Source organism: Lissotriton vulgaris, chromosome 2_1 (assembly GCF_964263255.1).
Source record: "Lissotriton vulgaris chromosome 2_1, aLisVul1.2, whole genome shotgun sequence".
Taxonomy (NCBI): domain Eukaryota; kingdom Metazoa; phylum Chordata; class Amphibia; order Caudata; family Salamandridae; genus Lissotriton; species Lissotriton vulgaris.
Window position 1 is genome coordinate 1,402,218,294 of NC_141687.1, and position 26,223 is coordinate 1,402,244,516.

Sequence of the window (26,223 nt, forward strand, 5' to 3'; positions counted from 1 at the left end):
TGTTGTGATAGTGTGCCTATGAAGTTGAAATGTGAGCAATGCGGTTGCAGAAAAACAAATCCTGCACTGTCACGCAAGCAAATGTATGTCAAAAGTCGTTAGAAAAGTAGGGAAGTTAAGAAATGTATGCATATAAATTATGTTATTAGTTAGGTCTGATTTTACATAGACGGAGTGTTTTTTGATTTGCCAATAACTTTGACATTGTTTGACAAATCTTCCCAAAATGTTCCCCCTTAAAAAGTTCGTCTACCTCAACTCCTTCCTGGAAAGTTCTGGGGTAAGCTATCAAGAGGGGGCCGAGAAAAAAGGGGGGTCCCAGAATGCAAAATCCCCATTCATATTCCTTAGACTACTTTTGAGAAGGCTACAGCAATAAATGCTCAACGGAATTACACCAAATTTGCCAGGAAGTTAGATCTTGGTCCGCAGATTCTGCTTTTTGTGATTTGGTGTAAATCCGTTCAGTAGATTTTGAGATAATAAGGGTAAAACAAATGTAGCTTTTCAGACAGTTGGGCTCGCAGGCATCTCAGAGAGTCTGGTGGGAGTGGCAAATAAAACATTTAGCTTTCTGATTCACTCCGAGAGCTTTATTTCCCTTGGGCCATCTTGCTCCCATAGGAGTCAGACTCCTGTAAAATTGAACAGTCTGATTGGCTGCCAGCAAAAAGAAAAAACTGTTGCTGGCAGCCATTACAGGAGTCCCCTGTCCTGAAGTTATAAAAAAATATATATGTATGGGGCAGGGTAGGGAAGGGAAACCATGAACCCGAGGCTCCAAGAGAGGGACCCAGAGGTATCCCCCCATGTGGCAAAAAAAGAAAAGAAATGACAACAAATTTAGCGATCCTGCAAGACTCTCTCAGGATAAGAAAAAAACAAAAAAACAATGGCACATTTAAATTCCTAATGCCCCTGGGAGCTTACCCCGAGGCTGATATCATATATGAGTGGGAGAGCGCATGGTCCCCCCCCAGAGCTGCCAGGTAAACACACCCCTGCTGATCGACAATACTTTTTACGGGGAGGGGTGCCACGCAGACCCCTTCCTTGAGTATGAAAAAGGTAAGGGATGTCTCACAGCTCCCCTCCTAGCCTCAAAAGACCCTGGGGTGCCCAACCCTGGGGCTGACATTACTATTTATGGGGAAAGAAGCTTCACAGCCCTCCTCCCTGAGCCTCAAGAGGCACTAAGGAGCCCACCACTGGGGCCAAAATATAAGAAAATGGGGAGGGGCCACATGACCTGCCTCTCTACACGAGCCAGAAAAGGCCCCGGGAAGCCCTTTAAGGAATTCCTTTAGCGGGGAGTGGGCCACATGGCCCCTCTTCCTAAGCCAATAACTGCCCAGGAGACGCCATCCCCTGGGGCCGACTCAGATGCTATGTCCTGGGTAGCCCACCCCTGGGACATAGCAGTTTCCCTGCCCGCAGCAGTGTGGGCTGGAAAACCTGTTTGCTCTCACTTGGCGGGAGCCTTTTTAAATCTCCTGCCAAGAAGGAGCACACATCAAGTCCGCTCCCAGTGGGTGGGAGCTTCAACAATGCTCCCGCATGCTGGGAGTGATCTTTAGATCTGTTTGCCTGTACGCAAAGATGTGGGCAGGGAAACTAAATATTGCTCCCACTTGCAGAGAACATTCGTAGAAGCTGCTTCCTGTGGGTGGGAGCAATGCTGGCTCTCACTGGATGCAAGGAGTTGTCTGGGGCCGCGGGAGCCTTGGTGCTCCCCCTCAGCCCTCCAATAACACAGTGATGGGTACTTTGGGGGGCATCAGGGCTACAAACTTTTATTGTGCTGGCCCCAGGGGATGAAGTTGGCTTGGGAGGGGGGAATGCCCTGCCCATAAAAATTGTGCCAGACCCCAGGGAATGGGGCCCCTGTGGCTGAAATTGGTCTGGGGAGGGTGAGCCGCATGCCCCCCTCCCAAAACAAGGCCCCCACGGCCAAAATCACCCCCTTAAAATACACCAACATTTCTCCAGGGAGGGGTGTTGCATGCCTTTTTCTCCCTGAAAAGTGCACTAGGCCCTGGGGGTGGGGTCCCCAGGGCTGAAATATCCCAGGGAGAGGGGCTGAGCCCCCACTCACCATAACAATTATGCCAGTCCGCTGAGCCAAAATTGGCCCAGGGAAGAGGGCTGCACATGTCCCCTCCCCTATATTTAAAAGAGTGGCCCTATGGATGGGGTCCCCAGGGCCTAACAAGGATTGGAGCAAGGGACCATGTGACTTGTGCAGCGTCAGATTGGCTCTTTGTGGGAGTGTGGGCCATGCACAGCAGGGGGTTGCAATAATGTATGGTAATTAAGTATTACTTTATGTTAAAAAGATCTTAGCAATTCATTTTGGATGTCATGAGTGATGTCATAAATTATGTCATAGGACATCTCATGAGTGATATATGTGTAATCATAAGCAGTGCACGGCTGGGCATCAAGTGCCCCTCCTGGAGCCCATGATGGCCCTGGGGACCGCCACCCCCCAGGGCGGCTCCTGCAATGTCCCGGGGTACCCACCCCCGGGACATTGCTGTTTGCTAAGACAGGGCGGGAGCACGCCTCCCGCCCTATCATGGCAAACACTGCTTTGGTTTTTGGGAACCTCGCTTCTAAAATCCAAAGCAGAATTGCTTTTGCACAAGGGGAGCTGCATGTTAGCAGCTCCCTAACGGTGAGGCCATGCCCTGGGCGATGGGGTCCCCGAGACCAGAAGTGGCCTGGGAGGGGGGCCATGCAGCCCTCCTCCCCTCTAATTAAAAATAATAATAAAAAAACAGAAAGGTCAGCCCCGGAGGATAGGGTCCCTGGGGCCATAATTGGCCTGAGGAGGAGGCCGTGTGGCCCCCTCCAAATAATTAAGTGATTACATTTTTAAAAAGTCTGGCCATGCCCTAGGGGAGGGGCTCCCCGGGGCAGAAATTGCCCACTTCCTGCTTTTTTTTCATTTAGAAAAAATGGGGTCAGGCCCTGGAGGATGGGGTCCCCAGGGCCCCAAAAATATAAAGGAAGAGGGACCACCCAGCCCCCCTTGTTAAACAAATATTTTTCTTTAAAGCCAGCATCTCTCCAAAGGCCAGGCCTCCTTTCTCCACCACTCTGCAAACGCACCCCTGGCATGTTGTTAGTTGGGGAATTAATTCCCCTTGAGTACTGAGGGTCCCAAGTAGCCCACCAGGTACCTCCAGTAAGCTCCACACAGCTGGATTGCAGTAAGGTGGTCTGAGGCCATGCCCCTTTTAACACCACTCTGCAAACACGCCTCTTGGCTCACTGCTAGTGGGGCGATGAGGTGCACTTGTGTCCTGAAGACCTCAGGACATCAGTGGATTTTATCCACATACATTTTCTGCATTAGCCACATAATTCATCATCTGCACCCTAATCTGCAGATTTGCACCAAAAAAGCCTTGTTTCTAGCTCAAACGGCTAAATGTTTCCAAAAATTCAGTGACAAGTGTTACAGCGTGGTGGAAGGCCCTTTGCAAACCTAGAATGGTCACCTGATACTTATTGTTAAATGTGGGTGTTAAATCTGTACTAATGGTGTGCAAGCCACTCTTGCTTCCCTCTTTGCCTCCCTTGCCTCTTTCTGCATTTCTGTTGATTCTTTCTGCACATTTCTTTCTTTTTCTGCACTTCTCTTGACCTCATTCTGCAAATCTCTTGTACTTTCTGCACCTCTCTTCCCTCTTTCTGCATGTCTGTTGCCTCTTTCTGCACCTCCTATGCTTCTTTCTCTACCCCTCTTACGTCTTTATGCACACTTTTTGCCTCTTTCTGCACTAATATTCATTCTTTCGGTACTCCTTTTGTTTCTTTCTGCACCTGTCTTGCTTCTTTCTGCACCCCTCTTGCCCCTCTCTCTACCCCTCTTACCTCTTTCTCCACTTATCTTGCTTGTTTCTGCACCTCACTGGCCTCTTTCTGCACCTCTATTGCCTCTTTCTACAGTTCTCTTGCTTCCTTCTGCACTTCACTTGCCTCTTTCTGTAACCCTCTCGCTTCTTTCTGTACCTCACCTCCCTTCCTTCTTTCTGCACCACTCATGCCTTTTTCTGTACCTCTGTTCCTTCTTTCATCGCCTGTCTTGTCTCTCTCTGCACCCTTTGTGCCTCTTTCAGCACCTCTATTGCTTCTTTCTTCAGTTCTCTTCCTCTTTCTGTACCCCTCCTGTCTCTTTCTGTACCCCTCGTGCCTCTTTGTGCACCTCTCCCACCTCTTTCTGCACCACTCTTGCCTCTTTTTCTATCTCTGTTCGTTCTTTCTGCACCTCTTTTGCTTTGTTCTTCACTTCGCTTGCCTCTTTCTGTACCCCTCTTACCTCTTTCTGCACCTCTGCTGGTTCTTTCTGCACTGCTCTGAATTCTTCCTGCACCTCTTTTCCAAATGTCTTCACCCCTCTTCCCTATTTCTGCATCTCTTTTGCCTCAGTCTGCTCACCTGTTCCCTCTTTCTATACATGTTTTGCTTGTTTATGCAACTTTCTTGCCTCTTTCTGCAGTTCTCTTGCCTCCTTCTGTACGTCACTTGCATCTTTTTGCACTGCTGTTAGTTCTTTTGCACTGCTCTTGTTCTTTCTGCACCTCTCTTGCGAATTTCTGTATCCCTCTTGCCTCATTCTGCACCCCTTTTACCTGTTTCTGCACCTCAATTGCCTCTGTCTGCACCTCTGTTCCATGTACTACATACCCACTCACTGATTCCTAGGTCTGCACACACGTCCACTCATTCGCCCTTATAGTCATTCATACATGCAGTCACTTATCAATACAGCACTATCATTTGTACTCATACACCTATACAGACATTCATCCATAGAGTTACTGACACACCTAGTCAATCATGCAAAGAATCATTCACTATCCCATTTACTCACCTATACAGTTATACACAGACTACCTCACTTATTCATACAGACACTAACACATACTTACTCTCTGTTACAATCACTGATACAAGCACTCACTCATCCATACAGCCACTCTCACAATCACTCACTCTCACATATAGTCATTTATATACTCCAACACTCACATATACTGCCTTTCATATATATAGTTATTCACACATGTACCACTGAGACATCCATTCACTCACCAACACACCCATACACACAATCACCCACCCATACAGCCCCTCACAGACGCACTCTTGAACCCATACACCCAGTAAATCACCCACTCACACATCCATGCAGTGAGTTACACACACCCCACCCACCCACACAGACACTCAGGCACCCGTATAGATACTCAGACAAGCAACCAATAACCCATAGAGACACTCATGTAGCTACTCACCAACCCATTCAAATGCTGTCACACCGACAGACAGACTGATAAAGATATTCACAAAGTTAAGTCACTAACCCATGCATTCAGTAAGATACGTTTAATCACTCACTTATACAGTCAGTCACACACCTACTAAATCATCGATTCAGACAGTCATACACCCACTCATTCTTCAATACACCTTGCCCCATATATATAGAAAACATATTTAAACTTTACATAAACACACAGTCACTGGATAATGTCATCAGTGATGTCATTTGAGATGTCATCAGTGATGTCATCAGTGATGTCACTGACCATGTCATGAGTGATGTAATAATTAACGTCATCAGCAGTGCATTGCGGGGGCCGAGTTATAGTTAGCTCAACTAACTATAACAGCCAAATTTCTCTGGGTTTGTATGAGTGAAATGTCCAAATAACTATAATGTCCCTGAAACCTATGGTGGGGGTCTCAAAATTATTTTTCACCAAGAAGGTTACATAGGGAATTTTACACTGCTCTACAGTCAAAACAGCTGTACAGAAGTAGAGAATTACACAAATGTGGCAGGAAGCTAGATCTTTACCCAGAAAGTGTATTGTTTGTAGTTTGGGGTTAATCCGTTCAGTAGTTTTGGAGAAATAAAGGTTCAAAATGTAGACATATTTTGACAGTTGGGTTGAAATTAAAAAATTTGAGTCTTCTGGTTTGCTGAGAGGGATTTTTTTACATTGAGCCATCTGTTTGGCTGGTTGTAGCATGAATAGAAATGTTGTGGCAGGGATACCCTGACTCTGTAGCCCTTGTGGCGGCGGGGGAGGGAGGTAGAAAGATTCTGTCAGGGCTACAATTAAAATGTTTTAAAAAGCATTTTGCAATCCTGTGGTACTCCCACGGGACCAGCAGAAAAAAAAGAAAGGCTGGGAGGTAGGCACATTTAGATTTATTTTGTAGCATATCTGAAAGTGGGGAGGAGGGCTTACATCTTCAGGGACACTAAAGAGAGTTATGTTTTTGCATCTTCCTGCAGGAGCATGGGACACTGGATTGCTCCCACCTGGCGGAAGTAGAAAGAAAGGTTGCTCCCACCTGAATGGAGCATATAGAAGAATGGTTGGTTCTCAGGCTAGCACCTGAGTATGGGTGCTGGTTGAGGAGCCAGCAGGGCCGCAGGGGACTTTGACCCGCCCCATGGACAACTGGCCACAGTGTTGTGAGTGCCTGAGGTGCTACCACGGCACTCACAAAAACAATTAGGCTAAAAAGGATGACTAGTTCCTGGTGCACCCCAGGATCTGTACTGGCTAGGAAGCAGGCAGGACAGCAAGGGCCTTGGGCCTCCCCTTGAGGGTCCCCAGTAATAAGACAAGATGATAAAATAATAATAAATAATGCTAAATTAATAATAAGTGAATGGCCAAAGCGCTCGTTCATTATTCACACTTCTCGGTGAGAAGTGTCTAAGAATGTCCTTTGTGGGCTAATTTGCATCATCATCTTTATTCGATCATATAAAATAAATAACCATAAGAGCACATACAAATACACCAATAAGAAGATATTATTACAAAATATTATCTTTTAAAATTACAAATATTTCTTCACAATCCTGGAATAGGATGAGAATGCATAAAAAATATAAAAAAATAAGACATTTCATATCGTGGATATGGTTACATTGTGATCACTAATCAAACTCAATGGACTACATGTCATCCCTTTCCTTTTCCTCATGCAGGCCCATAAGAATGTTGGTACAGAGTAGCAAACCAAAGGGTCGGGCAGTGTTTTTAGGAAGAATAGTGCTACCGACACTGCTTAAAGGCCATTTTATTTAAAATTGGTTTCAAATGGGCTTTCCATTCGCTCCTATAGAGTCCGCAGAATAAAACCAAGTGCAGTTCAGTTTGGGGTGATAGATTATCACACAGGCACAAGCTTCGATTGGATTGGTTATACGTGTTTTCAGGATAACCAAGCATTAGAGGAATCACATTAGGGCGGAATCTTAACAATATAAATCTATGTTGCGCGCTGTTTATGTAGGCTAGGTAGGAGAAATCTCCCTCCATTAGTGGTGGGTTGAGGTAATAAACCTGTGCTGCGTGTTTCTCTTTATAATGTTCCCTACGCTTGTGTTCAGCCATCAACATAAACATTAACAACCACAAGGGCTATCCGACAACCCTGAACCAGGGACAATCAGTCAATACACCTAACAAGAGGTTCAGGGGAAAGAACACCTAAAATTATGCAATCCAACGCATTAATTTTTGGTTTACAGACAATAAAGGACAGCAATAAATCAAAAAGAAAGGAAGAGAGAAAAAAAGAAAAAAAGCCCCTCAAATGGAAAACAATATTTTCGTATCAAAAAAAGAGATTATTATTTATTATACACAGTACAAAATAATTTCTAAAAACAATTACGCTCAAGAAACAATGCTGGTGTACAAAAAGAAAAAGTCAAATCACGAACCAGACAGGTGGCAAAACAGAACGATTACATGTTACAGTAAAGGAAAAACATAAACAGAAATAATGTGTCCCTATTTAATTTGGCCACAGTGGAGCGTCAACGGCGTTTCGACTGCTATATTATTGTGCGTCATCTTCAGGACTCACAATTATACTTGAGCGTTATATATCTGTACAATAAAAAAGAGAATGTGTTGGCTTTTTATACATATGTTTAGGTAGGCTTCTTCTAAGGAAAAGGCTTTATGAGCAGAAAAGACTGAACACCACGTGGTCAGATCTGTCAGAAAAAAGTCAGAAAAAGAGAGAAAAAGCCATCACCCAACCCGGTGCAGCTTAAAAGAAATGCAGTTCCGCCACATAGATACAAAATTACTAAATGTAATCACCTGTATAAAATGTTTGGACAGATCAGTCAATGGTCGTCATTCCCAGGAGTTTCTGAACAATTAATTAAACTGGGAAAAAAGGAAAAAGAACAGTGCAACCTTTATAATAACGTCAATAATACAAGTGGAAAACTAATTGCAAACCATCACGAGCAAAAAAACGTACTCGGAAATGCGGGTAAAGTACATACTGTATCCTTGAGCTAGGATGATGTTTGTCTGTAGTGTTACAGGTCCACCACGTTAGTTGCCCATTTAATCAGCTAAAGATCAGAAAAAATACAGACCTTATATTACACAATGGGTTCATCAAAAAAGCCTTGCAACACACACTGTACTATTTTGGCTAATAATGGCCTCCGCCACGCTGGTACTGAACATGTAGGCGTGAACCCCGCATAATTTGCTCAAGGCAACCAATAGTTCTCGGAATGTCGTTTTATTTACCAAATTTAAAACGAACTTTCATTCATGTCTACTTTTTTATCTATATGAACAATTGACGTAGCCTCCCACCTTAGCCAATTGAGATAAAATGAAAAAGATTTCAAATTTTGATCAAGGACCTACAGAGGTCTCACAAATAAAGAAAAACGTTCAAAATCAAAAAACAGAGTAGAGGAAAAAAACATGGCACTAACTTTCTGCTTGGACACCTTCTTACAAACCAGAGGATCTTTAAAGAGTTCGTGGAGGCCTATCTCTTTTAAAACTGTCTCCACGTAACTTAGCCACTTAGATCTTTTCTAATTATCCATCTCTATGCAGCTCCTAATTACCATTTGGGTCAGAGGTACTGTGTCATATGCCATAGGAGGGGTGGGGCTAGTGGTATACTAATTGCATAATCTGATATGTAAGAAAGGGACAATTCCGTGTGTAGGATCCCATTCGTGAAGGACAAAGGGAGGCCCACTACAGATTTAAAAAATGTATTTTCGATAATTTGCAGTGGTGTAGATGCGACCGTGTCCCAGACCCCAGCTCCATAGGTCACGGCTGCTTTTGCTCTAACCTGGCATATGTTTTTTTATTGGCAATAGGGGTTTGGCTCACAATTTCTTCGCAAAAGATTTTACGGCAGTGATACCCCTCTCCATCACCAGCCTCCTTCCTTCCATCAGTTTTGCCCATGACAGATCTTTGTCAAAAAGATTACCTAAATAGGGGAAAGAGTCTACAACGCCAATTTTTCCTGCGTCTGCACTAAAAAGCGTGACTTTGTCTCTTTTAGTACCCACAGCTATAATTATAAAAGACTTGGATTGCTTTAATTTTAGCTATAATGAGTCCATAAAAGAGACATACGCTGGTATATGCCTTTGTAGCCCGATCCCCGTTCTTGCAAATAAAACTGCATCATTTGCTTAGGACAATATCGGTAGCATTTGGTTTTCGTAGAGGGGAACATCCCTAGTAGCCACTGTGAGCGCCTTCTCCACTCCATTTGTATATAGGGAGAGGAGAAATGGGGCTAGTACACAGCCCTGTCTTACTCCTTTGGAAATTTTAAAAAGACGTGTACAATCTCCCGATTTATTGTAATGCACTGAAGCCATTGCATTTACGTACGATTGCCTAATAACATTTAAAATAGCGGGTTCAACCCCCATCATCTCCATTATGTCCCATAATTTGTCATGGACCACGCAGTCAAACGCTGCGCTCTGGTCGATGAACGCCATGTGTAATTTGCAATCTTTCATGCTGGTGTATTTTTCAATGGTCAATGCTAAATTCAAGCATTGGTCCACAGTACCCCTCCCCTGCTGGAAGTCATACTGGGCCTGAATCAGGATCTTATTTTCTTTGGCACAGCTAGCTAATCTAGAGAGGAGGAGGCGGCCCATAAGCTATGATGTTGTATCCAGCAGGGATATTGGTCTGTAATTTTTAGCGACGACCCTATCCCCATTGTTATGAATGGGTACAATAACCCCCGAAGACCACGAAGGGGGCGGGCCTATCACAGCTATGCTATTTAGGACATTGGTTAAGAGTGGGATCCACAGGTCGGGGTTAGTTTGGAAAAAATCAATTGGAACTCTGTCCGGTCCTGGGGCCTTTCCTGAACTACATGAGTTCAGCACCACCTTTACTTCATTAAGTGTAAATGATATTGGTACATGAGACGTTTCCTGGGTAGTCACATGATGGTTATTGGTATCAGGATTTGAAGAGAAGATGTTCTCATAATGAGTGACCCATGACTCCTCATCTACGTTTACATCCGTTGTAGGGTCAATAGGGATTTTAAAGTATGGGGCATTGACTATTTTCCAAAATTCACAGCTATTTCCAGAACAGGCTGCCTTTTCCAAATCAGCCCATAGATCATCCCTGATTTATTTTCCTCTTGTTTTCCTTGCCAATTTATATGAAGCCCAGAGCGTTCTTATTTGATCATGATTCCTAGGCTTAACTTTTAAGGCAGACAGCAGTGCCTTTCTAGCTTTTGTGCATGGGGAATTGAACCAGCCCCTATCTTTCCCAGTGTTTGCGATTTTTGTTTTAGTTAGGGACAATTTTATTTTTAGTAGGATATTACAAAAGGCTGTAACCACTAACCCTGCCTCTGCTTCCGGGTCTGAACATAATTGGATGTCATCTTGTTTAATATAAGTGCAGGGACGAGCTTTGTTACATCAATGTGGGCCCATTTAGGCTGTATCCCGTTTTTCCTAGACACGATTGGCGTTTCAGCATTTCTACGAGGTTGTCCCTCAGATGTTAATACCTTCAGCTCCATCGAAACCATAGTATGGTCACTATATGTCGTGAAGGAGTTACATGTCCTAAAGGCCCTCTCAGCTAAAGAAGGAGTCATGAGTATGCAGCCACGGTCGGCAGTAGGAGTTCCTGCAGGGCGGTGATGTGGGGAGGGGGAGGGGCAGGGTGGGGGGTAGTAATGTATGGATTACGGAGTTTAACAGGTAAGTAAACATATAAATAAATAAAATTAATTTTGTTGCGCTCACTGCATCGCATTTGGTGATGCAGTGCGCACAACGAAATTCGTTTTATTTATTTAAATGTTTACTTACCTGTTAAACTCCGTAATCCATACATTACTACCCCTCACCCTGCCCCTCCCCCTCCCCATGTCACCCCCCTGCAGGAACTCCTACTGCCGACCGCGGCTGTGAGTATGTAATCTATTGTGGACTCCACCCCATTTGGTAAAAAAGGAACTCGGGAGGCTATCTGTTTTAGGATCTAAATCAAAGATTATTTCTAGGTTTAATGATCCCATTAATGTATTTAAACCGTTACCGTATTCGCTATGTATGAAGTGATATGTAGGGTTCCACCTCATGTCCTCTACCCCGCATACTGGTGAATTTTTGTAATTCCAATGGTGAATATTGAAGTCACCTAGCCATATGATTGCAACATTAGAGGTCTTGTTATTGCTCATAATCTCCAAAATAGGTTTGTCGACTTCCCCCACAATCGTATGCATCTTTGGGTACAATCTGTTAATATAAAAATGTATCAGAACCCAAACCCCTTCCTGGTATATCTGTAATGTCAAAATGTGAAAATTGGATTGGGATATGATTTAATCTTTGCCTTTATTTGGAACGTCATTCCTTATTAGAGTCAAGATTCCCCCTTTGCCCTTCCTGAGGTGGATGGGATTGCCTGGGTCTGAAAGGATCGATAGCCATTTATGAATACAGGTTCCGTGGCCCATGTTTCCTGGAAACATGCTATTTCCTGATCATGCCATGTTTTTAACCTACAGGTATCACTCAACTTATTTGCGATACCAGCCACATTCCATGAGGCTATGTTCAAGATATTTCTTTTTGTCTCTTTTTGTGTAGTGGATAATTGTGGGCTCACACTATTAACCTGACCGGGTAAGTATTGCCTTTCATTACATGGCTGTGGACTTGTGAGTGCTGGGTATAGTCAGTCACAAGCATCGAGGTCAAACAGGGGAGCATATCTGTTATTAAACCTCCATTCTATGATCTCACTATTTCCCCCGGGGGTGACCCCCATTGTCCTTCCCTGAGCCATGAGTGACCCGTTGGTCTTAGTAAAATGGGGGGGTTCATAAAAAAAGCCCAGTGGTAGAGCGATAATACATGAGATTTTAATATAATCATTGCCCAGTTGCTCCAGGAGAACGCCCACAACAGATTCACTTTTAAAGTTTAAAACCATACAAACTCCTGATAATACTTTCCTAGTTGGACCCACCCAATACACTTTTCTCACCATAATCATGTGACTTGCAATGTTCTTGCCTATGCTCCCCACCACCTCCAGGTTTTGAGTTAGCCAGTGTAGCGCTTTGGACATTAGTTGGGATGTTGATTCTATCTGCCCCTTCCGCAGTGGCAGGACATTCCCTAAAATTAACACCGAAGGCGCAGCTGCTGGGGGTAGGTGAAGAGTCTATATGTCAGTCGGCTGGCTACTCGGACCCAATCTCATTTCTTTATGACTGCCCAGACCTGTCCGTATGCTGTTTTGCCCACTAGGTACTACGTTAGAGTTCACCACTTCCTGAGTTCTGTTTTCACCTGGATCGTTTAACAAAATATCCCTTCCTATGTAAAACTGCTAAAGCTGACCATGTCAATCATACCATCCTTGAAGCAAAAAATCGTCCAAAGGCACTCTTCAAGGCAGTACAAAAACTCTTGGGCGCACTGTGTCAGCCCAAACCTCCATGTCTCAACAAGGTACAGTGTAACTCACTGGCCGAATTTTTTGTCGCCAAAATTGATAACATCTATTCAAATTTTGAGAACTCGTCTCCCCTTCCCTCTCTACCCAACTTACCTGCCACAATCTCATCTTCCGATCTAGGGACACCAGAGGACAACAGTCCCATCCACTTTTCATCGATCCTCCCCTCTCCACCCACGCCCTCCTGTGACCTTAGTCCCCCATCTGATACCTGTCCTTCGGTCACTCAGCTGATCGACACATGGGATCCGCTCAATATTGAGACCCTCTCCGACATCATCAGTAAAATTAAATCCGGTTCCCCACTGGACCCTATTCCCCCTCAAATTCTAAAAAAACTGGACAAATCCTCCCTAGAACCCATTATGGACCTTCTAAATTCCTCCCTTAGAGAAGCTACTGTACCCTCCACATGGAAACACGCGATGATTATGCCGTTATTAAAAAAAGTTACTGCCGACCCAAGCATTCCAGCCAACTTCCGTCCCATCTCGCTTATTCCGGTATTTTCTAAAATCTTAGAAAAGCACATTAATTCTCAACTGTCCACCCACGTTGAGCTAAGGGGAATCCTACATCCGTCACAATCCGGCTTCGGATCAGGCTTTTCGACGGAATCCACTCTGCTGGGAGTCTCAGAAAACATCCGTCACCGAGTTGACAGGGGGGGAACCGTAGCACTCATTCTGCTGGACTTTAGCGCCGCATTTGACACGGTTTCCCACCCCATTCTTGTCAACGCCCTCCGATCATCTGGCATCACCGCTTCAGCCCTCAACTGGCTTGTCAGTTTCTTATCCGACCGAACCTTCCAAGACTTCTCTTCATCATCTGCTTCCCAAACTTTTACATCTGCGTATGGAGTCCCACAGGATTCCATCTTGAGCCCCTTGCTCTTCAACTTATACGTCAGACCTCTGGCGTCTGTTGCAGAGCAAGCTGGGCTCACTATTTACTCCTACGCAGAAGACACCCAGATCATCTACTCTCTTTCCTCTGACTCTCTTGCCCCCTCATCCGCTCTATGTTCAGGATTGAGAAACATCGCAGCCTGGATGTTGGACAACAAACTGCAACTGAACGGTGTAAAAACAGAACTTCTGCTGTTTGGCCACAATACCACTCTATGGGGACCCCAACACTGGCCCACTCAAATGGGCACTCCTCCTACCCCTTCTAAATCAGCACGCAACTTAGGCGTGATCTTTGACGACCAGCTGTCAATGAAAAACCATGTGGTCAAAACCTCCTCCACCTGCATCACAATCATTAAGTGGTTGCGCAAGATCATCTGGATGCTGCCTGCGGACACCCAGAAAACTGTAGTCCAGGCCTTAATCACTTCTAGGCTGGACTAAAGCAACATTCTTCTTCTGGGTGCCAGCAAAGAGGTGACTCGCAAATTGCAGACAGTCCAGAATATTGCAGCACGACTGCTCTGCAAACTCCCCAACACTTCTCCTACCTCTAATTCCCTCCGCTCACTACACTGGCTCCGCATCGAAAACCACACGAAATTCAAGGCTCTCTGTTTCATGCACAAAATAAACACTGGCCGGACCCCACCTTATCTGACATCCTTAGTTCACCACCATTGCCCCCCCCGCACTCTGCGCTCATCTAGCCAATACCTTTTCTCAGTGCCCAGAATCAGAAAAGCCAGAATGGGAGGCCGCTCTTTTGCCTGGCTAGCCCCTTCACTATGGAATTCTCTTCCCCTTCAGTTACGAAAAGAGCCCAACTACCTTAGCTTTCGCAAACAGGTGAAAAATTGGTTATTCAACATGTAGCCTCCTCCCCTCTGACTTCCCCTCTTTATTAGTTGGTTTTAGCACCGGGAAACCTTCGGGTAGCTGAGCGCTTTATAAACTTAAATATAATAATATTAATAATCACCGTTCGTTTTATTGGAAATTAAAAACCCTGTGTTGCTGCAGACCTTGTGTGTATGGGTACCTTGTTGTATATTTGGGGTTAATCCTTCCTGATTATCTCTTATCTGTTGATCCATATTTATCATTACGGGATTATGATCTAGTGGTGTTATACTAGGATCAGTTCTAGCCCTCTCCTGAAATGTTAGGGTCTGACTGTCCATTTTTTGTCCAAACTTTGTTAATGCTGCCTCTAATACGGATCGGTTATCTGTGGCTCGACGTTCAAAAACAGTTAGTTTTTGCTATATCTGAGTTAATTTTAATAAGATATTGTTTAACATAGTACAGACAAGTGTTTCAAGTGTCTGCCACATTATTTCAGGCATCACGGGGCAAGAGGCCAAGTCTTCTATTTCTGTACCCGTTTTATCTTGCTGAATCCTTTCTGGAGTTACATCCCCATCCAGTCTGTTTGTCCTCGGGGCTTTTGCTGGTTTCAGTCTCTGCGTCCCATTGCCCCTCTTTCTCTTTTGGACAAAATCCGTATTGGACTTCACAGTTTTTTTCGTGGCTGCCACCCTTGAGGAAACTCTTTGTTGGGTGCCACCCACTGCCACATTGTGGGGTATGAATCCCATACTTACAGTATCTTCCTTACCCCTATCTAGTGGCGGGGTTTCGCATAGGATGATGTTCGGCTCTGACCCTCCCAATGAAAGTCTTTTATGGTTATGGCGTTCCAGCGATAATCAGCGTTCTGTTAGTTTGATTTCATGTGCTAGAACCTATGTTGCCTTAGCCAGGAGAGAGTCCAGAGTTCCTACTATGCTTTTATCCCCTTGTTTACTCATCCCTGCTTACTGCTATACTCTGAAGTATAATCCCAGTTTGCAATGTCAGTGCCGTCAGGGCAGGCTTTGAAAACTATTCATAGATAATAATATCAGGTAAATCTCGATTGGGCAGGGGGGGCCCAGCCTCCTCTGGGCTCCGACGGGCGTGGATGGGCACGCCCTTGGCCAGGGCTTTGCCTGGGCACCTCCCAGCGCGCGTCCCGCGCCGCAGGTCAGCGCCTCACTTTTCAGCACAACCTCCGTGCTGCTGGTGCTGGGAGTGGTAGTCCCTGGTGCGTTTGCAGTCTCGAGTGCTGCTTTTGCCCGCTCCTTGGGTCCTGCAAGACGGTGGCCCTTGGGCTCCACAAGATGAGGGGAAGTCAGTGTCTCAGGCAAATCCCGGCAGTTGTGGCATTACACCCCACCGCGGGTCAGCGCCTCGCTTTTCAGCACGACCTCCGCGCTGCTGGTGCTGGGAGTGGTAGCCCCTGGTGTGTTTGCGGTCTCGAGTACCGCTTTCCACCGCTCCTCAGGGCCTGCAAGATGGTGGCCCTTGGGCTCCATAAGATGAGGGCAAGTCAGTGTCTCGGGCAAATCCCGGCAGTTGTGGCATCATTTTTCGTTCTTTGTAGTTCTCATAATCTGGGTAGGGGTACCACCATCATGTTATAAAAATGTTATAGGGGATCTGCAAGGAGTGCAGCAGGACACATTTGTAAAAGTAACTCTGTGTTTCTAGGGGTATATACAGCGTTACTCCATAAACGTTTATGGTGTTTCTAAGCATTCCTAGAACTGAAGCTTTTGTTTATGGTGTTTCTAAGCATTCCGTGAACTGGAGCTTTTGCCTTTATTTATTGATGTGATGACCCCTTGAGGAAGCGAATAGCTATGTCTTGTATATTGGTTTGGCCACATCTTGATTTAGCCAATAGGCTTACCCCCATATAATGATGTGGTGACCCCTTGACAAAGCCAGTAAGCTTGCCCTCATATAACGAAGGGGCGACCCCTTCACAAAGCCAATCGGATTGCCTTGTATAATGATGTGTTTACCCCTTGACAAAGCCTATAGGTCTGCCTTCTATAAATTGTAGCGGTGATCCCTTGACAAAGTCAGTAGACCAGCCTTATTTAAAATTACACCCTTATATATTGTGATGAGTGCTCTCATTGTCTGGCCATGCACGTGGGTTTGGCCGTTCCTGGTGGGGTTGGGCGCAAGGTCAATTTATAATTAAATATGGTAGTAACATCATTCTTAGCATTAAAAAAAAGTAACAGACTCATAAGAAGCCAAAACTTAATTTAAGGTCTTCCCTCCTTCACATAATCAATCAGTAATGTTAATTTGTTACTTTCAGGTGTTCTGTGCGATTTGCTACTTTTATGTGAGCTGCATTCTGCAGCACACATAGAAGAAGCAAATCACCAATATTTAATGATAATTTTTTGTGCATGAAGTGGCACCCTCCTGCACAAAAACAATCATTAATGGTGTTTTGCTCTACACTGTGTTCTGCAGAATGCAGCACACATAGAAAAAAGCAAAAACGAGGAAAGTAAAAGTATTTCTCCACGTTGCACCAATCTAATGCCTGCTTTGCATGGTGTTCAATTGTGGCACTGCCTCAGATTTACAGATCCTTGTAAATCTGGGGCTGCATCAAAAAGCAATGGGTGTTGGCATGGAACGCCCGCAACAACACCCATTGCACGCCCCTTTCACAGAGATTCCTGTGTGAAAGGGCACCATATTTACAAAGCGGTGTGAAGCCACAAAAAGTGGCTTAAAGCCACTTTGTAAATGTGAAGCAGGGCATTGCACCACCGGAACGTCAGTGAAAGTGACATTCCGGTGGCACAATCCCCTTGTACATATGCCACATAGAGTAAGCATAAAGTGAATGCATACATGAAACTTTCTGCCAATACACCCAGTAGATGACATATTCTACCGGAAGAAGTTCTGATTATTAACAACACATGCTGAACCACAATCATTGTTGAGCTACTGTTAAATCATCGACTAAATAGGACTTCGACTGTCTTGTAACTTGCATAACACAGAACGATCACAATTGCATTTTATTGTGAGGTTGGCATAGGGAGACTGCTAAGACTTCATAATAGCCTCACACAGCTAAGTTGCCCATCTTCACTAACCAGAAGTTATAAGACCAGGCACTACATCACAACTTTATAGATAATGCCGAAACATACAATAATAACAAAGAATCAAAGGCTTTTCCACCATAAACATCACTACACCTACTAAAAGGGACTCAATCCCAGAAGTAAATGGCCCCTCACATTGGGTAAATGCTACTGCATAAACCAGAACCTAGTAATAGGCAGCCACACGAAAAGAACCAGTTTTCAAGAACTGCTATGTGCTACATACTGTATGCACTAAGCTACCCGTGCATTTATCTGTTGTGAAGAAGACAGGTAGGTACCGTGGGCCATATTATCAAGCAAGGGCGATACATTATTGCCGCTTTTATCGGCAGGAAACTGCCGCTAAAGCGGCGATAATGGGCTTGATAATATGCCCTAGTGAATTCCCGTAGAAGCCCAGGTTGACACTAGAACTTGGGCTTCTATGCTTGATAATATGGCAACCAGGGTCATGGCAAAAACAATTGTTCTTGTGTTGAAAAATCAATGTGTAGGCACTGGATACTGTTATACCAGCAATGCTAGTTGTATTCATTCACCTATACAATGTAAAGCACCACAGGCACTGTTAGACAATGGGAACGGTTGTAAGGGTAATATGCTAATTTCACAGCAAAATAATTTCAAGTTGTTTTTCTCACATGCACACCTCGCCATACTTTTGTTTGAGCAATAAACAAGATTTATATTTTTCGAATGTGCACATCTAGCTCTTTAACCCTATAGCCCATCAGTATGGTTAACGTATGAAAGACATTTCTGAGTTGCTTGCAAACAGATGAAAAACCACCTGGAAAGAGACTCTGGATTTTGGCACTGAACTTGTTCACCACTTTCGCTATCTTTGAATTTTCTAAGTAATTACTTCTGTCCGCCCGTCATGTTCTGTGAAATGTCGAGTAAAACATATCTATATCTTGTTCTTGGACCTAACTAGTAAACATTCTTTAAAAAAAACTATGTCTCTTTTTTTTAGGGCAGCAACAACACATCTCAAACTCAATTCGTCCAAATGTCAGGTCAGTATTTTGTTATCCCAATTCATTAATCATTTCATTACAGTGTTTTGTCGTCTTTTTTCATTTCAAGAGGATTTTATTGAGAGAAATAATGATCCAAATAATATCCAAATCAAAATACAAAGATGCGATACATTCCAATATGAGCAGAAATGTGAAAATATGGGCAATATTTGAACAATAACAAGCTCAATGCAAATAAAATTGGAGAACAGGCACCTAAAATGAGGGTAATGAATTGAGCCAAAAGAGGAATACATTGTTCAGAACGTAGAACGTATCAGTCCGTAAGATGAGGACAGGGGCAGGGGGATGTAAGAGGAACAACAGGAAGAAGGAAGGAGAGCAAGGAAAAAAGCAGCAGAAAGAAGGAACGGGAAGAGAGGACAGGAAAGAGGAAGAAAGAAAGAAGGAATCCCACAGGAACAACCCAATGTAATGCAACTTACCAAACAAAAAATTAGGTAGACATAACAGCAGGAAATTGAGGGACAACACCATTCGCAGAGAGTTCCATATATTCATCCAGAGTTGCCCAGACCCCACTAGAGATGGAAGGTGACAGATGTGCTAGATCTACTGAAGTGTGAGCACTGCGTAAGAAGGAAACCCATGCCCACCAAGTGTGATAGGAGACAGACGAGAAAGACTTCCACTCCATAAGAATAACTTTGATCGCTACAGATAAAAGAAGGTCTAACAGTTGTAATTGTAATGGCTCAAGGGGAAGAGGCGTAGGAGCCGCCCAGGGGCCCAAAATAACTAAAGGAAAAGAGAGCTGGAGCTCAATTTCAAAGATAAGAGACAAATGTCGCTGAATAAGGTCCCAGAAAGATTTAAGTAAGGGACAGTTATAGAACATATGAGGAAAATCACCTGTCTCAACGCCACAACTCCAACAGAGGTCATCCTCTTTAAGGTTGAGAGAATGAAGACGCACCGGAGTCCAGTGGAGTAGATTGATCGAGAAAAACTTGGACTGTATTAAGGAAGGAGCAATTTTGTTACGTAACGCTAATTTGCCAATGGATTGCCAAGCTTCGGAGGAGATATGGTCCGTAATATTGTGATCAAAATGACGCGACCATTTTTGCTGTGCAACCGTCTGATCTGGAAGCGAAGAAGAGGATAGAAACCTATAAATGTGGGAAGCAACATGACCCGCTTTGAGCCAGATAGAAAACAGAGAGATGGTGGACGAGGAGGGGTGAAGACGAGTTTTCGAGATTGCAACCTTGATTTTAAGAAAAGTATAGAAGTCTAGATTTGTTAGAGAGTGTTTGAGCGCTAAAGTAGAGAAAGGTAAGGGCTCACCAGACTCATTATACAGATGTTGTACAAGAGAGACACCCTTCATTGCCCAATACGCCATGAGTGCGGGAGTGATATTGATTTTAATTTTGGAATTACGCCAAATGGAAGACCATCTAGTCTTGTGCAGAGGAAATGCCATTTTCTTGTCCACTTTCTTAATTGCGATGATTGTATCAATTATGATAGATCGGGAGAATAGAATATGTAGAGTGGAAGTAGTACACAAAGAGGCAAGTGGTAAGGGAGCAGCTAAATCCTGCTCTATGAGTATCCATAGAGGGATATGACGGGTTGGGGGAGAAAACCAAAGGGCACCTTGAGAGGCCAAAAAAGCAGTCTGGTATTTTTCCCAATCTGGGAAGTTACAACCACCCATATCGCAGGATCTACGTAAATATTTGTATGCCAACCGAGCACGTTTTCCGCTCCATAAAAATTTGGAGGTGATACCATCGATTTCCCGAAAGAAAGAGTCAGATAATTTGATCGGAATCATGGAAGAAACAAAATTGATGATCGGCGTGATCATCATTTTAAGGGTTTGTAAGCGCCCCCACCATGAAATATGTTTTGGAGACCAAGTATCCAGAAGACGACGAACTTTAGCCAGAGTTTGAGACTCATTATACGTAACCGTGGTATGTAGTGTCGAACAAAAATAAATGCCTAGATATTTAAGATGGGTAGCTTGCCATTTAAAGCCAGCCGAGCCCATATGCGCAGGAAAGCAGTAGGCATTTAAAGGGAACATTTCTGTCTTGTCTTTATTTAGGGTATATCCCGAAACTTTAGAAAATAAAGAAATGGTGTCAGAGATAGCAGGAATGGCTAATGCGATATCGTCCGAGAAAATAAGAACATCGTCTGCGTAGGCTGCAGTTTTTAGACAATGAGGGCCAAAAGAGAACCCTTTGATATCGGGGTGTAAATCAATCAGCCGAAGGAGAGGATCGATAGATAACAAAAACAAGAGAGGGGATAAAGGACAACCTTGTCTCGTTCCTTGGCAGAGATTAAAAAAAGAGGATGTGGAGCCATTAACTCTAATATTAGCTTTAGGTTGGGAATACAAAGACATTACCATGTTAATAAAGGAGTCCCCGAGGTTATGTGCATGTAAAACAGCTCGAAGAAAAGGCCAAGAAACCTTATCGAAGGCCTTCTCCGCATCGAGGGCCAAGGCCGCGGCCGGTAATTGGGATCGCTTGGCCGCCCCAATAATATGGCAGAAAGTGCGAATATTATCTCTTGCTAACCTACCTTTAACAAAACCAGTTTGGGAGGGATGGACTAAATGGGGAATAAAGGATTCTAGACGTTTCGCCAGGATTTTAGCAAAAATCTTCGCTTCCATATTGAGAAGCGAAATAGGGCGGAAATTCTTAGGGTCCGAATGGTCCTTCCCTTCTTTTGGGATCACAACTATGGTGGCTTCGGCAGCCGTACCAGAGACAGATCCATTACGAACAAAAGCGTCAAAGACAGCCTGCAACTTAGGAACAAGCAACGGGAGAAAGGTTTTATAAAATAAGATCGGATAACCATCAGGGCCTGGAGCTTTCCCCGAACGGGTGGCCTTGATAGCAGAAACTATTTCCTCAGGTGAGATAGGTTCATTTAGAGTGGATCGATCTTCCTCTGATACTGATTGAATCGGAATTGATTTTAAAAAATCTTGACATTTGTCAAAAGAGGCTTGGTTAGAGGGGGTATACAATTTGTTATAAAAATCACGAAAAACTTCAAGAATTTCCTCAGTTTGGAATTTTTTAGAGCCATTATGGTCCTTAATAGAAGAGATCTGAGAGGATCTAGAGGAGGAGTCTTGGAATTTTAATGTAGCAGCCAAAAGTTTGCCAGCCCGATTCTTTAAGAGTAATTTTTTGGACTTTTGTGCTTGGAAACCAATATGAGCTCTTTTAGTGACAATTGTATTATATTTGTATTTTAGAAGCTTAATTTGTTGTAGGATAGTCGGATCTTTAGTATGTCTAAAGGAAGCCTCCAAAGTCTTGATTTCAGATGATAAATCAGTAAGTTCTTTTTTAATCGCTAGATTGCGTTTGGACATGCATGCAATAACTTGGCCACGGAAAGTACATTTAAAAGAGTCCCAAAGAATTATTGGAGAAGATACAGACACCTCATTTTCACGGAAAAAAGTGTTGATATCCTTGGAAAATTCTTCCACTTGGGTAGAGTCATATAACACCTCCGTATTAAGTCTCCAGGAACGACCACGTGGTTTCGGAGCAAAGGACGAAAGCGTAAAAGTAACCGCAGCATGGTCGGAGATGACAATGGGATGTATAAGCGGGGAGGAAGAGGCTGCGACAAGAGAAGAGTGAACTAGGAGATAGTCAATGCGAGAAAATGAGGAATGAGGGGAGGAAAAGAAAGAAAAGTCACTACCAGTGGGATTATGGAGACGCCAAATATCATGCAAATTAGCAATGGAGCACATGTTAAGCATCTGTTTGTGTGCTTTAGGCGGACGAAACTGAAAAGCGGAATTCCTGTCCAATAAAGGGTCCATAGGTAAGTTAAAATCCCCACCCACAATAAGATTACCCGCATGTGGGGTATCATGCAGTTTTTTAGAAATGGATTTCCAAAAAGCAGGGTCATCAATATTCGGAGCATATATATTCATAACAAACAAATCATGCTGTCCATCTGATAATTTAGAAAGGAGCCATCGACCATCAGAGTCATGCTCAGAAGAGATAATCGATAAACCCGAATTTCTCGAAACCAACGTAACCACACCATTGCGTTTACCAGAAGCATCCGAACAAGACACATCCGATACCCATTCTTTCTTCAAAAATAGCGCTTCTCTACTAGTGATCTTAGATTCTTGAAATAGGACTAAGTCCGCTGAGAGAGATTTACAATAATCTAAGATTTTAGATCGTTTGACCGGATGGTTTAAGCCCTTAACATTAAGGGATAAAACATTTAAACCTGGCATCTACCTGAAGGGGATACACTCGAAGACAACAATGATAACAGAGAAAAGACGAAGTAGAGGAATATGGTAGACCAACCACAAAACAAAATAGATGTTACGGGAGCAATCATGTGGGAAAACCATGAAAAAAGAAAAGCCAGAAGGAGAGAAGAAAGATTAGAAAGGATAGAGAAACGAGGCAGAGGGGGAGGTCTAAAAGAGACCCATAACATGCAAGGGAGAACGTGGAAAAGGCGAGTCGAAGACCCGTTATAGGAGCAAAAGTTGGTAAAGAAGAATAGCCCATTATGCAAAAAACGACTGATAGTGAACTAAAAAAGCAATAGAAAATTCATACACATAGAAATACATTTTATAATGAGATATTACATTGCTATTAGAAGAAAAATACCACTCAGAATAGATTAATATTACCCCATCAAGCGCAAGAGCATGGCATAAATAACAATATCATAAAATGTAGGAAAAGCTGTATTATGTATGAAACATCGTAAATAGCATATATCATTTTGTGAATAGAGGAACAAAGAAGTGCTGAAATCGCATATGAATCAAAACAAAACACCTAATTCTAACTATACTATAAAATGGAGTGACATAAGAGGAAAGATAGAAGGTGTATGAGAACAGCATGGAGATACTAGGAAGAAACCGAGAGGGAAGATGAAAACGAGCATAAAGAAAAAGGAGAAGTCTACCCCACGATACTACAATGCTACATAGTATAATGCAAATATAATAAACAATGCTATCGAAAGGAGTAATAGTACTTAATTAAAAGATAATAAATCTGCAACTAAGAACTCTAAAAAGTGCAGGTAACTAGTAAGTATAAACAGCAACAATATAAGTGAAACACTCCGTAATAAAAATAGAGAGGAGCAAGAAAAAGAAAAAGGAGTTGAAACAGAGGTACACACGAAATCAGAGAAGACGGGTGAAAGAAAGAAGAAGAAAAAATTGAAAGGATCTACAAGAAGTTTCTCGAAAAATAATGAAGAGAAAAAAGAAGGAGAAGACGGATACTAGAAAGAAAGGAGAACTATCAGAGTAGTATAGAAAGAAGAACAGAGATAGGACATACGATAGCAGAGGAGAAGATCAACAAGAAAACCTGGCTGGAGAAAAAAGAGAAGGTAACCATGCAGAAAAAGACATAACCAGAAGTAAAGAGAACAATAAATCAGGTCCCTGAGGCCCCAGGAGTCTGCGTCGTTGCACGTTGAATCTCCATCTCTATCTCCTCCTGGTTGTCCAAGAACGTTGTCAAGTCTGCCGGTTCATCGAAGATTCTGGAACGCCCTTTATAAGTAATGCGAAACTTGGATGGGCCAGAAAAGGAAAAAGAGATGCCCAAGTCTGTGAGACGTTTTCGAAGATTCAAGAAACCTTTCCGTCTTATGACCGTGTCTCTGGCAAAATCTTGGGAAATGGATATGCGATGACCCTCCCAGTTGAGTTGTCTAATCTTGCGCATATGTGACAAAATCAGCTCAGTGTGTTGATGTCGTAAGGGCTTAAAAATGATTGCTCTTGGCTGGGTGGCTGCCTTAGAACGGAACGTTGGAACACGGTGTGCTCTTTCAATCTCAAAGTCTCTGTGAAAAGATAGTTGAAGTGTATCAGGAATCCAATGAGATAAGAATTCAATCATGGAGGAGGAAGATTTCTCTGAGTCCTCCGGCAGGCCAAAAATACGCAGATTAGATCTCCTATTACGGTCCTCCTGCTCCGTGAGGTCTCTGCGCATCGCCGCCATAGACCGCTCCATCTGAGAAAGCGACCTGGATTGCTTTTGCATACCATCCTCTGCGGAACTTATCCGTGTTTCTGTTGCTGATACACGTAGAGATAGGGCTTTAAAATCATTCCTGATGGCAGATACTTCCACTTGTAATAAGTCAGTGTTAGTTTTAGTTGACTGCGCAATATCATGAACCTCATTCAGACGCGCCAAAATGGTGTCCAATGTGGAAGTATTGTCCGCCTGAGGTGATTCAGGAGTCGGAGAGACTGACTTAAGTCGCTTCAAAGAAGTGCCTGGGTCTTTAGAGTCTTTGCCGTTCAAGGAGCGACTCATAATGACAGTGTTGTAGCAGGAGACTAGCAAAAATGTCACAGGGATAAAGTATAGCACCAGAGTTGCGCAGAATATCCAGAAACAGTGAGAAACGAGGCAATTCACGCTCCAAACACGCTATGCTAATCTAGCGGTTAAAAAAGGAGCAAAAATAAACAGGAAAACACCTCAGGATATCGACATGAGCACCTCAATGAATCATGTAGAAAGAAAAAAACTGCGAGCACTTTCAAACCCAGCCAAGCAGCAAAAAGTAACAGTAGAAAGAAAGCATAAATGTTACCAATGTAGCCATCGTGTGAAGAAATCCTTAGATAGACACGAAATACTGTTAGAATGTATCCGCGGCGGCGCCTCAGAGAGCAGATGACAGGAACGTCATACACGGCAAAATGGCGGCCGCTCCTCAGGAATGCGAGCGCCTGCGAGGATGGAAGCAGAACGCATAATTCCGGTAGTTGAAATCGCGGAAAAACAGCGTCGTGGAGATCAGCGCATATTCCGCCGTAGGTGTGTGGTTTTTTCCGCTGAAAAGGGCACGAAGAAACGGAGAAAAACGCTCAACGGGAACAACTCACCCCGGAGCTCAAGCGCAACACGCCATATCACAGCGGCGCGCAAGCCACGCCCCCCACAGTGTTTTGTCGTCTTAAGATACTTTTGCTTGGAAAGGAGAATTAGATAACTGCAAATTGAACACATTTCTTTCGTGGTGCATACAAAATCGAATGTCTTTAGGCAATCTATCAACTTGATTGACGCAGTAGCCAATGCTATTAGTAGATTGCACTAAAAGGAGAAATAGAGTTGTTGAAATTTTTACCTTCTCAAAATCGTTTGATTATTTTAGTAATTCGATTACTTTACAATGAGGCAAACGGAGATAATGTTTCAGAGCCTGGGTGGCATGTGTGTCTGGAGGGCTGTATCAAATCAGTGAAAAGACGGGTAATAAGCAACTTCTTCAAATGAATCAAATAATGAGAGTTGAAATAGGGTCGATAAAAAAAAGATCATTAGACAATAAAGCAAAATAATATTGGCTCAAGTGTACAAGAGAAAAAGAGAACAGACAGTTAAGGGTT

At 43.5% G+C, this 26,223-nt stretch overlaps 1 protein-coding gene across 1 annotated transcript in view; it reads left to right on the top strand.

The window, feature by feature from the left end:
* POU2AF2 (POU class 2 homeobox associating factor 2) overlaps window positions 1-26,223 on the top strand; it is a 316,692-nt gene that overhangs the window by 256,641 nt on the left and 33,828 nt on the right. The window contains exon 3 of the mRNA XM_086958841.1: window positions 18,728-18,770. Within this exon, the coding sequence (XP_086814967.1) occupies window positions 18,728-18,770 (43 nt within the window). The remainder of the gene's footprint in view (window positions 1-18,727; window positions 18,771-26,223) is intronic.